This window comes from Vigna unguiculata, chromosome 5 (genome assembly GCF_004118075.2).
Source record: "Vigna unguiculata cultivar IT97K-499-35 chromosome 5, ASM411807v1, whole genome shotgun sequence".
NCBI classification, from domain to species: Eukaryota; Viridiplantae; Streptophyta; class Magnoliopsida; order Fabales; family Fabaceae; genus Vigna; species Vigna unguiculata.
Window position 1 is genome coordinate 16,325,106 of NC_040283.1, and position 14,711 is coordinate 16,339,816.

The 14,711-nt window shown below is 33.8% G+C and overlaps 1 protein-coding gene across 1 annotated transcript; it reads right to left on the reverse strand.

Moving 5' to 3' along the window:
• Positions 1–1,762: 1,762 nt before the first annotated feature.
• Positions 1,763–4,787, reverse strand: LOC114184118 (chloroplast envelope quinone oxidoreductase homolog). The gene is made up of 4 exons (XM_028071369.1): positions 4,656–4,787; positions 3,532–3,673; positions 3,023–3,114; positions 1,763–2,607 (listed from the first exon to the last, which is right to left on the reverse strand). The coding sequence occupies exons 1-4, from the start codon at positions 4,716–4,718 to the stop codon at positions 1,918–1,920; spliced, it is 987 nt and encodes a 328-aa protein (XP_027927170.1). The 5' UTR covers positions 4,719–4,787; the 3' UTR covers positions 1,763–1,917.
• Between the last annotated feature and the right edge of the window lie 9,924 nt (positions 4,788–14,711).

The following is a 14,711-nucleotide window of genomic DNA, read 5'->3' on the forward strand; positions in this document are numbered from 1 at the left end:
GAGTCTACCAGACATCTAACCTATGTATTTGTATAGAGTCTACTCTTTATATTTGTCTGCATGGTCTACATTTTGTAGTTTTCCGATGGTTTACTATTTATATTTTGTTTTCATTGTCTAATATTTGTATTTTTAAAGAATCTACTATTTATATTTATATGCACAGTCTATCATTTGTAGTTTTATATCATTTATTCTTCACATCTTTTGTATCGTCTAACTTTTGTATTTTTATAGGGTCTACTCAACAATTTCTATATGGCTCATTATTTATATTATTAGGGAATCTACTATTATATTTTTCTACATTTTTTACTCAATATTTCATTTAAAATTAAATTTTGATTTCTTAATTTTAATTAACTAAATCTTAATATATTATTTAAAATAATTATATATAACACATTTTGTTAAAAATATATATAAATAACTTAAATACATTTTTATCATAAAATCAATTAAAATATTATTATTGAATTTTATAAAATAAAATACTTATATTAAATTTAATTATACTTTTATAATTTCAAATTAATTTAATAAATATACGATAATTTTTAATTTTTAAAATTCGGTGCCTCCGTGTGTTGCACAAGTAAAAATACTAGTATCTTTTAACATATAAATCCATGTGTGATCTATATAATTTATTATGTCATATTTGATTGAAATTCGGTTATTTATGAATTATTTATAAAGTTGTTTCTTTTATATCAGTATCTTATGTTAGGAATGCATTTCAAATAGTTTATGCATGTGTTGTTTTGTTTTGTGAATTGTGATGAATGTATTATGTATATAAGCAAATGTAGGTATAGGTGCAGGAAAAACGTATGGAAACAAATAAAGTTTTTCTTTTATTATATATATATATATATATATATATATATATATATATATATATATATATATATATATATATATATATATATATATATATATATATATATATATATATATATTCAGTGTATGCTTAGGTTGTATTATGTGCAAGTATTATGGATTTGTAGTATAATTAATAGTTAAATTTTTAGAATATTATATTTATCGTGGGATAATGATACTTTAATCCACTTTTTTTTATCCACTTTTAATTCACCATTCTAATTACCATTAGATCATCACATCACATTACTTAAAAGAATCAAAATAAATCATCTAATGGTAATTGAAATAGTGGGTTAAAAGTAGATTAAAAAAAGTAGGTTAAGAAATCGTATCAAAGATTAGTTTGTCTTTATGATGATTTGATGATAGTAAGTTTGTTGTGTTTTTCCTGTATAAATAATTGTTTAAGCCTAGTTTAAAGACATAACTAAGTTTTGAGTTGAATGTTTGACAATTTTGTTTAAATCGCGTTGTACCGAAGATAAATTGTTGTTATGGATAAAATATGTAAGTATTAAGAAAAATAAGAATCGTGGTAAAGCGAGGAGGACCCACACTTATGATTGAGTCAAGATTTTCTATCTTAATTATAAAAATTTTCAGTACAATTTATTGGTATATTTGGAGTGGTTATTTATATATTGTGTGTAATTTGATGATAGACGTATGTTTGATTCAAGTGCACAATGTTTCATTGTATTAAGTAATTGTTTGTAGATTTTGAAGTTGTCTTCTTGGTTAACAGTTCTGCACCAACAATTGTTTTGATGAAGCCTTTTAGATGCTATAGGTGTTTCGTGGTTGTTGTTGTTGGACACAAATTCCAAGTAAATTTTAGACACCGGTTTAAAGAATTCATTTTTATAGCTAGTGCTGAATGAAAACAATATCTTTAATATTATGTTACAGTGGCCAAACAAATCTTATGTTACAGTGTTTCATGTCATACCAAAGTAAAACTGAAAGGTATTTCTGAATCAATTCATTTCATACAGTATATTTGAGTTTATGGAGAATTCTTATGCATATCTAGAACTCAATAATTATCTTCCCAGTTGCATGACCATCAATACTCTTGGCCCAAGCATCTTCAGCCTTGGTTAGAGGATATTTGGAATCTACAACGGTTTTAAGCTTTCCTTCCTTGACCAAATCGATGAGATATTGAAGGTCCTCACCCTTGGGTAACAAAAACAAAGGCACAAGTTGCTTTTTGGAGAAGGTAAGTTTCTTGAGAGCAAATGTCAACATTGAAGCAGAGCTTGGAGTTATGTCTACAACCTTTCCATTGAAGGTCAAGTTAGGCTCAAATGTGGACCAAGGAAACCCCACTGCACAGTGAATCACAGCATCATATTTCTTACCAGAAGGACTCTTCAGAGCAGCACCATCTGGGGTCTTATAGTCAACTACCTCATCAGCCCCTAAGCTTTTCACCAATTCAATGTTGCGAGCACCACATGTTGCTGTCACATGAGTGTTTCCTAGCTTTGCCAGTTGGATGGCATAGTGACCTACACCCCCTGATGCAGCAGTGATCAAAATGTTTTTTCGTTCACCCCTCCCATCAAGTTTGATCCCTATGGATTTGGTGATTGCCTGAAGAGCTGTTAAACCTGCTACGGGTAAGCCAGCAGATTCTGATGCTGAGATTTCTGATGGTCTTGTCGCAGTGATGCTTTCCTTAGCAACAGCATACTCAGCCAGTCCTCCACCACTCTAGCATGATAAACTTTCATGAATTATAAAACATGTCTTTTCTTTGATGAAGCTGCTTGATTATGATAAATATATAATAAATCTTCTGGTTTTGAAATATATGATATTTCTATCAATAAAATTAAAAATAGAAGATATATAATATCTTTATCGGATGCTGCTAAATTCTACTTGCACGTCATGATGATATATACTCTTTTGGCAAACACCTCCATCAAGTTCTTGTGTATTATAGTTAATCAGTTTTGAATTTGAACAGAGATGAAAAAGCTGTAAAAGGAGGATTTAGGATGATATCATCATAAAGTATGCGATATCACTTTTTAAATTCTTCAAAGTTATCTACAGCTAGAAGAAATTGACACTAGTTGATGAGGACAATGGCTACAATATAATAATGATTGTGATAACTTACAAATGGACTGACAAGGGCTACAACTTTGTCTCCAGGTTTGAACTTTCGTACACTCTTACCAACCTCTATGACCTCTCCTGCTATATCAGTACCTACATAATGCAGTATCTTCAACGTAATAATTGCATAAGGAGATGGAATACATGAGATAAAGTAAAAATGTAAATGATTTGGTAAGCTCAAGCTGTAAACCATATTTGGAAGACTGAAATATCAAGTGTGTAATTAAAGAAAATCAGCTTCATTGTTGTGCTATTGATTCCACATTTTTTAGTTCAACAGTAATCACAAAATGGTAGCTTCTAAGTTTATATAGAAAATAAAGCTTACTAGTATAGCACAGGTAAATGTTTCAATATAGTTGTCAATGTCATACATTGCAAAAGGTAAAACTGTAAGGACTAGCCTTAGATTTCTTTAAGTGAGAACAAGTCCTTCCTAACTCTAAAATACTAAAATTTATGATAAAGATAAACACCTAAACAAGAGAAACAGAACAAGAAGGCTACCAGGTATATATGGGAACTTGCAGGGCAAAAGTGGCCACAACATTTTTTTCTGTACTTTCCAATCAAATGGATTTAGACTAGCTGCTTCCAACTTAATCAAAACCTCATCTTTACTGGGAGTGGGCAAGGGAACTTCAACATGCTGAAATAAGTATAAAAAGTTATGAACAGCATTCTTGATCTACTAGTTCTATTTTATGTCATTATAGTGCTTTCTATGCACATTAATTCAAATATATATAATGCACTTCCTACATCAGATTGAACTTTTTCTCATGTAACAGATTAAGCACACACAGATGAAGTCCTTAGAATGCAGTTGAAAGACAAATCCACTGGGGAAGAATCTCATGGCCGTGGGGTAAGGTAAAAGTACCACTGGATATTTATCTAATTTGGTACTTGATATCATGTCAAAATGTTTTTCTTATCCTAAATAAAAAATGGGAGTTTACATGAGAGAGGAAGTTTTAAATTGCAGTAGCAGAGAGCTCGAAAACCTTAAGGTAGTTATTCAAAATCATAGCAGGGATAAAATGGAAGGTTTCCATAGCTAGAGAGCTTGAGGAATGAGAGTAAAACTCATAGAAGCATATTAACGTTGATAGAGAATCATATATCTAATTATAAGGAGCTTAATAATAACAAACCAAACCAAGTAACCAAATTCTCTGTTAACTAACTGCTATTAACACCACTCACATCCTGCAGAAATCACAATCACAAACCTTGAGGATTAGTAATTTAAACCAACCCGAATATCAAAGAAACAAGATTAAATTACTAATACTCTATGAGGTTTCATCAAATTTGCCGACATCCCTCTCATTTCTATCGCTATGTTAATCCTAAGATTGAAATGTTAAAGTAACACCCCATGCCACCCAAAAAAGCACACTACTGTGTAGTGGTTGTCTTCAACGTGCAATCCGTAATATCAAGAAACATCAATGTGAATGGTTTGGTGAGTGTAATTTGGTCAAGAGATAGTGCAATACGAGTTTATAACAGAAAAGAAGTGATGAAGCATTGCAATACTTTTTGGACTAACAATGAATCAATACAATTTCCAAGCAACACAATGCAACAACATGGCCATCGGAGAGAGAGAGTTGAAAGACAACCTTTAAGGCAGAGGGTCCTCCACCGTAGCTGTTGTACTGAAGCGCATGCATGAGCTTTCCCATATCCAGAGTTGGGAAAAAGGGTGTGGAGTGTGTTAGTGTGAAGAAGAAAGGAAGCGGGGAGTTGGAGAAAGGAAGAGAAATACGTCAAAGGGTAACGCGTGGACAGGAAAAAGACAAGTGGTGGCATCGCATCCATCAACGTTTTTTTGCCTTGTCGCATAGGTTTTGACGTCATCATTGCATTGTAATTTAGTATTCACCATATCCTTAAATATGGATTTTTTTTATTATTGAATAAAATTGTATTTTATTTTTTAAAAGTAAGCACCAATTTTGTTTGAAAGAAAGAAATGTAAAATGTTATCTATCTATGTTTGAGTTTCTTCTCATCTATGCAACTCTCTTTTCTCACTCCTTATCAACGAGGCTATAGAATCTGATTTCGAGTTCGCCTCCGGTTGTAGGGGTTTCTTAAGGTCTTTCTCGTTGTGCATATTTTCTTTCCATCTTTTAGTTCCACTCCTTTTCTTGTTCATCCACATGGTTTGAGAAACCCACTTCTATGTATAAGTGCCATTAATTGTTTTGTGACGAAGGTCAAGTGAATCGAGTTATAATTAGATCGTGACACTTGGATTATTACTCTTGAGTAAAAAAAGTTATACCAAGACTAATAGTTATAATTTTTGAGTTAATAGTAAACGTTGATCCAACACTTCCTACCCATCATCGAGAAAGTGAAACTCACTTTCAAAAATGGGTTAGGCAAACATCCAAAATAGAAATCGAGAAATATTTGTGAGAACATTAAATTGTTGTGTTGTGAGACCTATGAGAAAGGGTTGAGGGTGATAGTGTGAAAGGACAATAAGAATATAATTTTGGAATTGCAAAGAATGATTAATGACATTAATGAATTTAAAGGACAAACCCTCGCACACCGCCATGCACGACGTGTACTTAGGGCCTACATCACCTCTACCCTCACTTTGAAAACAAGACCTAAGAACCCCTAATGGCACTGAAGAGATGGGAGAGAGAGAGTTGTAAGGAGGAGAGGAGATTCTAATGTTGTTCATTAGTTGTAATATTTTATATTCTTTATAAAGTGTAACAATAACATTGGTACATACTTTGCAACAGAAACCAAATATAATTTTAGTTAATAATTTAAGGACAAAAATATATTTAACTCAGCTTTCAAATTCTATAATGACCTTGTGTCAAGCCAAGTCAAATGTTGTCACAAAGAAAAATAAATCAAGGGTAATTCAGGAAAAAATTGTCACAGAGAATATTTATGATAAGAAGCATGACCACGTGTCAAGCAATGTTATGGGTGTGGTCAGACACAAAAGTGCAAGGGTCAGGAAGGCCAATTCACGTATGAGAGATTTTGTAATGCATTAGGGTTATATGAAATCTGAGAGAAGGGAAATGGTTGTTGGATTGTTTGGTCCTTTTCTTTTTTGCTATTGTCTCTAATCTTTGTAGTTGTTATCGTTGGGTAGCAGCATTCTTCTTCCTTGTTGAAATCATAATGCCATAATACATACAGAGGTTACACATCTTAATTGTCATTTATTCTTCAATAATACTTGAGAGGTGCCTATGTTATATTGGTGCTTTCATCTTGCCTATTCTCAATCATGGCTGAAAACACCAGATTAAAGGACCCGACAGCAAATGTGAAACGAATTTTAGAATTGGAAGTAAGACATATGGAGTATTCTATTCGTTTTGAGAGCATGGAAGTTGCAGTCACGTCTTTACATATTCCTAGTGCACCCCCACCTATACAACCATTTTAGGTTCGTAATGTTAAGTTGGATTTTCCCCGTTTCAATGGGTCGAACGTGCTAGAATGGATTTTTAAGGCAGAGCAATTTTTTACTTTCTATAATACACCAGAGGAGCAGTGTCTGATTATTGTTGCAGTGCATATGGAAGCAGAGGTGATTCCATGGTTCCAAATGATGGCCAAGAACAGTCCATTTCAGTCATGGATTGAATTCACTCAGTCTCTAGAAATGGAATTTAGCCCATCTCCTTATGAGTGCCCTCGTTCTACCCTCTTCAAACTAATGCAAATAGGATTTGTTCAAGATTATTATCGAGATTTTACAGGTCTGGCCAATAGGGTTCAAAGGATTACTGCAGATGCCTTACTTGATTGCTTCATTAGTGGCCTTAAGATTGACATTCGCAGAGAAGTTATAGCTTAAAACCCAATATCATTGTTACATGTTGTTTCATTGGCTAAACTTTTTGAAGAGAAATACCAACCTAAACACAAAGCCACCACCACCAATCCTTACCCAAAATACCAGTCATTGAACTTAGCAAAATCAATCAAATCCACGAGCCTACCACCTTTATTACCCAACCCTAACATCGCACATTAGCCCACCCACACCTAAGCAAGTTTGCCAATGTTAAAAAATATTTCTCCAACATAAATGCAGTTGAGGAGGGAGAAGGGATTATGCTTTACTTTTGATGAGAAGTTTTCACCTAGCCATTGGTGTCCTAATAAACAATACTTAATACTTCAAACAGAGGAAGTAGAGGAAGGGAATTTGCAACCTGACCCACAAGATAAGCCCAACAACCAGATAGACCACTCATTGGAACGTGAACATCACCTTTCTTTTAATTCTCTCAAGGGAGCTTCGGGCATTGGTACTATGCGATTTCAAGGGAATGTTAATGGGATGCAAATTCAAATACTCCTTGATAGTGGGAGTTCAGACAACTTCTTACAACCGCGGCTGGCACATTGCAAGTACAAATCCAAGGGCACTCTTTAAAATTTCTAATTTATTTACTACCCGTTTTAGGGGCAGATCTCGTTCTTGGGGCAGCGTGGCTAGTAACTTTAGGTCCTCATATTTTTGACTATAGTACTATGATATTGAAATTTCTTATGGATGGCAACTTTATTACTCTTTATGGTGTTAAACCCAAACTCCCAACTCTAGCCCAATATAATCACCTTCGTCAGATGCAAAGAACCCATGCAGTTGCTGAAATATTTACATTACAATTTCAACAACTAGATGGTGAGAATGATTAGTGGCTACAATTGCCGAAGAACATGGAACCTGAATTAGCATTGCTCCTACATACCTATCAGGATGTATTTGCTCTACCTAGAGGTCTTCCTTATAGTAGATCAAAGGATCATTTTATTCCCTTGATTCAAGGAGCAAGAACTAGTGAAAGTGAGACCATACCGGTACCCTCACAGTCAAAAAGAACAAATTGAGAAGATGGTCAACAATATGTTACAAGAAGGAATCATAGTACCTAGTAATAGCCCATTTTCGTCACCAATTGTGTTGGTTAAAAAGAAAGATGGTACCTTGCGGTTTTGTACCGATTATCGGGCCTTAAATGCCATAACTATCAAGGATAGTTTCCCCATTCCCACTGTTGACGAGTTAATTGATGAGTTATATAGAGCACTGTATTTTTCGAAGCTTGATCTTATGTTTGGTTATCATTTTTATTAAAAAGGGAAGATCGCCATAAAGCAACATTTCAGACACATCATGGACACTACGAATGGCTTGTTATGTCATTCAGATTTACAAATGTGCTAGCCACATTCAAATGCTTGATGAATGAAGTTTTTCAGAAGATGTTGAGAAAATCTATCATTGGTTTTTTTTTTACGATATATTGGTATACAATCCAACGTGGTCATCTCATTTAAAACATTTAGAAGTTGTCTTGCAATTATTAAGGAAGCATAAATTACTTGTAAAGTTACCTAAATGCTCATTTGGTCTTACTCAAGTAGAATACTTGGGATACACAGTTTCAGGTCAAGGAGTAGCTGTGGATGCCTCCAAGATTCAAGTAGTGTTAGCTTGGCCTCTTCCTAAGAACCTTAAGCAATTAAGGGGGTTTCTCGGCCTTACAAGTTATTATCGAAAGTTCATTAAGAGTAATGCATCTATTGCAGCTCCTTTGGCAAATCTACTCAAAAAAGACAATTTTAATTGGCAAGATAAGGCAACTACAGCGTTTGAAACACTTAAAAAGACCTTAACTCAAGCTCCAGTTTTTGCTATTCCACATTTTTCTAAAGCTTATGTTCTGGAAATAGATGCATCAGGGACCGGTATAGGGGCAATTCTTAGCAAGAATAATCAACCTGTGGCTTTCTTTTCGAAGAAATTAACTCCCAAGCTGCAAAAGTAATCCGCCTATATACAGGAATTATATGCCATCACGTAAGCCATTGCAAAATTCTGACGTTACCTCGTGGGACATAAGTTTGTGATTCGAACAGATAAAAAGAATTTAAAAAGCTTTACACAACAGTCATTACAAATGCCTAAACAATAATCTTGGTTGCATAAGTTGTTAGGCTATGACTTTACTATAGAATACAAACCAGGAAAGAACAATTTGGCTATAAATGATTTTTCTAGATCATTTTTCATGGCATGGTCTCAACCAATCATAAAAATTTTACCTTTATTACATGTTGTAGTTGCAGGAGACAATGAGTTAAAAAATATACGTGAGTTATGCTTCAAAGGTACCCCTCCTCACCCCAACTATTCCACATATGATGAATTGTTGTATTGGAATGGTAGATTGGTTATTCCTAAGAATCATGACTTGGTTAAAAACATACTGCATGATTTTCACTCTTCACCACTGGGAGGACATTCGGGTGTTACAAGGACTATGTCTCGGATTACTACCAAATTTCATTGGCATGGCATGCATAAAGATATTGTTGACGTTGTTAAACAATGCCTTATTTGTCAACAAGCTAAATCAGCCAATACACTCCCTTTGGGATTGTTACAACTGTTGCCAATCCTAGAACAAATATCGGATGATATTACAATGGATTTCATCATGGGATTACCCAATTCTAGTGGTTTTACTGTAATCATGACAATGGTGGATCGACTTTCAAAGTATGCTCGCTTTGCTTCCTTAAAGGCTGATTATACTAGCACATAGGTGGTTGAATTATTTATGAAAATTGTCGTGAAGTTACATGGCTTTCCCAAGTCTATTGTCTTTGATAGAGACAAAGTTTTATGAGTCACTTTTGGAAACAACTATTCAAGGCAAGCGATACTACTCTAGTTATGAGCACTACATATCACCCACAATCTGACGGGAAATTTGAAGTTGTCAATCGTTGCTTTGAGATGTATTTACATTGTTTTGTGTATGACAATCCCAAGATGTGGTTGAAATTATTACCTTGGGCTAAATTTTGGTTTAATACTTCATACCACCTCAGTACGGGTATGACACCATTCAAGATAAATTATGGTCGGGACCCTCCTAAGATTCACAAGTACATTGTAGATAGCACTAATTCTCCAAATTTGCAGGACTTGTTGCAACAAAGAGATGTTGCCTTGTGTAAGTTAAAGGCCAATCTACATAAAGCCCAACATTATATGAAGAAGAAAGCTAACAAGAGGAGGTGCCATGTGGAATTCAAAGTAGGTGATATAGTATTGGTTAAAATCCAACCCTATAGACAAAACTCTGTTGCTTTGAGAAAAAACCAGAAGCTGGGTATGAGATATTTTGGACCCTTTTCTATTACAGAATGCATTGGTCCAGTTGCATATAAGTTGTTGTTACCCTCAACTGCTAAAATTCATCCTATTTTTCATGTCTCTCAATTAAAGCCATGTCAAGGGGTTCATCATCAATCATATATTCCACTTCCTCTGGTCACTAATGATGTTGGTCCTATATTACAACACAATTAATCTTGCAGTCCATAATTATTCTCAAGGGAGACCAACAAATTCCAAAAGTTTTGGTACAATGGGCAGGCATTGGTATCGAAAATGCTACTTGGGAAGAGCTATCCTATAGGAAACAAGCTTATCATGAATTCAACCTTGAGGACAAGATTGATTTTAATGGGGGAGGTAATGTCACACAAAAAAATAACTTAGGGGTAATTCAGGAAAAAATTGTCACAGAGAAAAATAAATTTGTTAAGGAGCAGGACCACATGTCAAGCAATATTGTGGGTGTGGTCTAACGCAAAAGTGCAAGGGTCAGGAGGGCCAATTCACATATGAGAGATTTTGTAATGCATTAGGGTTATATGGAATCTGAGAGAAGGGAAAGAGTTGTTGGATTGTTTGGTCTTCTTCTTTTTTGCTATTGTCTCTAATCTCTGTAGTTGTTATCGTTGGGTAGCAGCATTCTTCTTCCTTGTTGAAACCATAATGCTATAATACATACAAAGGTTACACATATTAATTGTCATTTATTGTTCTTTAATACTTTAGAGATGCCCATGTTACAAATGTCTCTTTTTCTCCTATGTGTAAGAACCTAGAAAATTAAAAACATTAAAAAATTTATTCCATTTAATATATATTGCAAGAGATAAAAAGGTTCATTGATCATTTAGTTTAAAAATGTTTAATTTATTTTAGAGATATCCCGAGAGATGAATTGGTTTATTAAATATTTAATTTAAAATATTTTTTCATTTAAAAAGATTTTGTAAGTGATAAGATTTTGATGAATAACTATTCAATTAAGAAAATACTAAACAGATTCCCTAAGGAATATAATTATAATAAGGAATGTATAAACGGAATTAGATCCCATGAATATAAGAATCTATCTTTAAGATGTTTTCTTTGAGCCGAGGGATTCACTACAAATGGACAAGTTAGGATAGTGGTGTGATTTTTTAATCAAAGTAGTGTTATAGTCTAATGGAAATGTGAGTGATTTTTGAAGATAATAAGGAGGAACTTTAAGAGTGAAAATTGAAAAAGTTTGATTGAAACTTGAGTATCTAGGGAAGGGAAGCTCGCTATTTAATTTTATTGTTATGTGTTGTGATGATTGTTTGATTTAATGATATATTATGCTTATGATAAGCTTATAACAAGAGTAGAATTGTTAGTAACTTTGTCAAATTGATTGGTTGATGTTGTAAGAGAAGCTAGCTATTTAATTTTATTGTGATATGTTGTGATGATTTTTTGATTTGGTGATATATTATGCTTATGATAAGGTAAGTAGAATTATTAATAGTTTTGTTGAACTAATTGGTTGATATTGTAAATGAAGCTAATTAGTTTTTTCCATTGGTGTGTATGTGATTTATGTTGAGGTTCTACCATATGATAAAATGTGAGTGTGATTGGTATATTTTGTCCTTACTTTGTGATAACCTATGATGATGTTGTTATCATATGCTGAAGTTGCATGTGGTTATTTGAAAGAAAAAATTAGTTTGGAATATTATTTGTTAATTATGTGGTAAGGTTGAGTGTGTATTAATGGAAGGAATTTTTTTTTTTTGAATGGAGTACTTTAATATTTTTTTGTGTTTAAGGGAGATGATGAATACTAATTATAATGATAGGGGTACAATGAATTATTATTTTAAGATAATGTTGTGGTTTATGTGTGTTATAAGCAATTGATGTCAAGTTTAGTTGTATGTGTATGTGAGATATGACTACGTGAATAATATTTTGTGTGTCTCAACAAAATGTGGGTTTTGGGTGAGCAATCCTGTGTGAGCAGTGGTACCTTGTGGACTATGTAAGTATCTGTGTGAGCATTACTGAACTTTGTAAGTGTTTATGTGAGTAGGAGGATTTAACTCCGTGTGAACAAATTATTGGTAAACTTTGTGTGAGTAGCTCAACTAATAACCTTGTGTAGGTTGAGATATCTGATAGGCTTTGTGGGAACAAGTGGTTGAAAACTCATTGTGAGCAAACAATGGATAGCTCTAAGTGAGCGAAAGACTAGAAAATATGTGTGAATGTAACCGTTGGCAATTTCACATGAGTAAGATATTTGGTAGCTTTGTGTGAGTTGACAGCTTTATTATGTGAGCTCATGGTGGTTTTGTATGAACTTGTGACTTTGCAAGTTTGAGACCTTATGCTGAGACAATGTTTGCTAATGTATAGGTGTTCCTGGGTGTATGGAAACTGAGTTAAATATGTGGATAAATGTTGTGGTAGTAAAGTATATGTTGGAGTTTTGAATTGTAGGTGATGTGTTTTTATGTTAGCTTAGCCTTCTGTGTGTTATGTTTGTGTTTGACGATCGTGATTTGTCATGGAAACATATAATAGTATAGGTGTTGATGAAGATGCTCAACAATAAGGAATGTTATGTGAGATGTTCTTGAGAAAACAATTTTTCTTAGTTGTTTTTAGTATTTTCTGATAAAAATGTTTTTTTTATTTGTAAATATTTTGTTAATATAACAATTTATAATTTTTAACTACTATTTATAATTTTTAATTAAGTTTAGTATAATATAATCATAATATTATAAATGTTTAATAAAACTAAATATAATTACTCTCTTTATTGTAAAATAAAAGCTTTTTAGGTGGTACCTCTCAGATTAATAAATATTTAATTAATAAAAATAACTTAAAACCGTGAATGAGTCTTCTTTTGGGATTAAAATTACATGTGCTTAATTTTTGTACTTTTTTCTTTCTCTTCTCTCGCTCTTTGTCTATGTTCCTCTCACTGTTAACAATTTCACTAATCTATTTGTTTCACTTTCAATTTCTTATATTGTATTTTCTGTTGGAAAATACTTTTTTTTTTTAACTGTCAGTATTTCTCTTTTGAAGCAGGTGCTGGCTATTAAGATTTAAAGAATACTAATAAAAAACTAGGTATTTTGTTATACTAAAACTTGTGATGAAATTTGAAATGAAAAATGTAGTCTATTGCTTCTACAACTTAAGAGACACAGTGATTGTTATAGAAGATGGTTGATAGGAATTTTATTATAGATTAAATATGTTTTTTGTTCTTCAACTTTTAGTGAAAATTGAAATTAGTCTCTCTCGAAAATCTTGAACTAATATAGTCCCTTATATTTAGAAATACGTGGATTTAGTCCTTTAAATCAAATTTTTTTCTAAGTTTATTTGATGTTTCAAACGTGTTTTTCAACTAACATCAAAGCGAAAATGTGTCAAACAGTGTAAACAAACTAAAATACTATAATGAAATGTGTTTGAAACGTCAAATAAACTTAATAAAATTTGGTTAAAATGACTAAATCCACATATTTCTAAATATAAGGGACTAAATTGGTTTAAAGTTTCCAAGGGGGACTAATTCTAATTTTCACTAAAAGTTGAAGGACCAAAAACTAGGGGTGGGCAAAAAATCTAATTTTCTTGATCCAATCCACTTTTGCTCTGATCCAATCCATTTAAAATCCATTTTATTAAAAATTCAATCCATTTAAAATCCATTTTAATGGATCTAGATTTCAATTTTATCTACATTTTATATATTTTATAGATTGGATATCTATTCTCTAAATCAATATTTTCAAATATGGATAATCCAAAAAATCCAATCCTAATTTTCAATTTTAATTTTTAGTTAGGTTAGGCTAAAGATTGAGATGCACTAGGCTAAATTCAGACTCGAACGGGCCTTGCTCGACGACCTGTACGGACCGGGCAGGGGACGATCCAGAAGTGTCGGGCGGGTCCAACAACTTGAACAGGTCGGGCAGGCCCAAAGACAGACACGAACGAGCTAGGCGGGCCCAACAAATCGAACAAGTCGGTCGAGCCTGACAACCCAAAAAGCAAAGCGGGCCTGATGACCTGAATGAGCCAAGCGGACCTGAAGACCTTAATGGATTGGGCTGGCCCGACGACTTAGACAAGTCGTGCGCGACGACCTATAAGGACTAGGCAGGGTCGACTATCTTGATGGGCCGAGCAAGCCCGATGACCTAGATAGGTTGAGTTGGCCCAACGACCCGGACAAGTTGAGTCGGCCTAACGACTTGGACGGACCGTGCCAGACGACCCGTACGGATTGGGCAGGCCCGACGACATGAATGTGTGAAGTCGGGTCGGCACGACAACTTAATCTTGTTGGGCAGGTATGACGAGTCAGACAGTCCGAGCTAGCCCGACGACTTAAACGGGTCAACTTGGCCAGGTCTGACGACTTGGACGGGGCTTTTTTAGCCCTAGCCCACATAGGGTAGGGCTTAGACTTGTGGGTTAGGCCAAA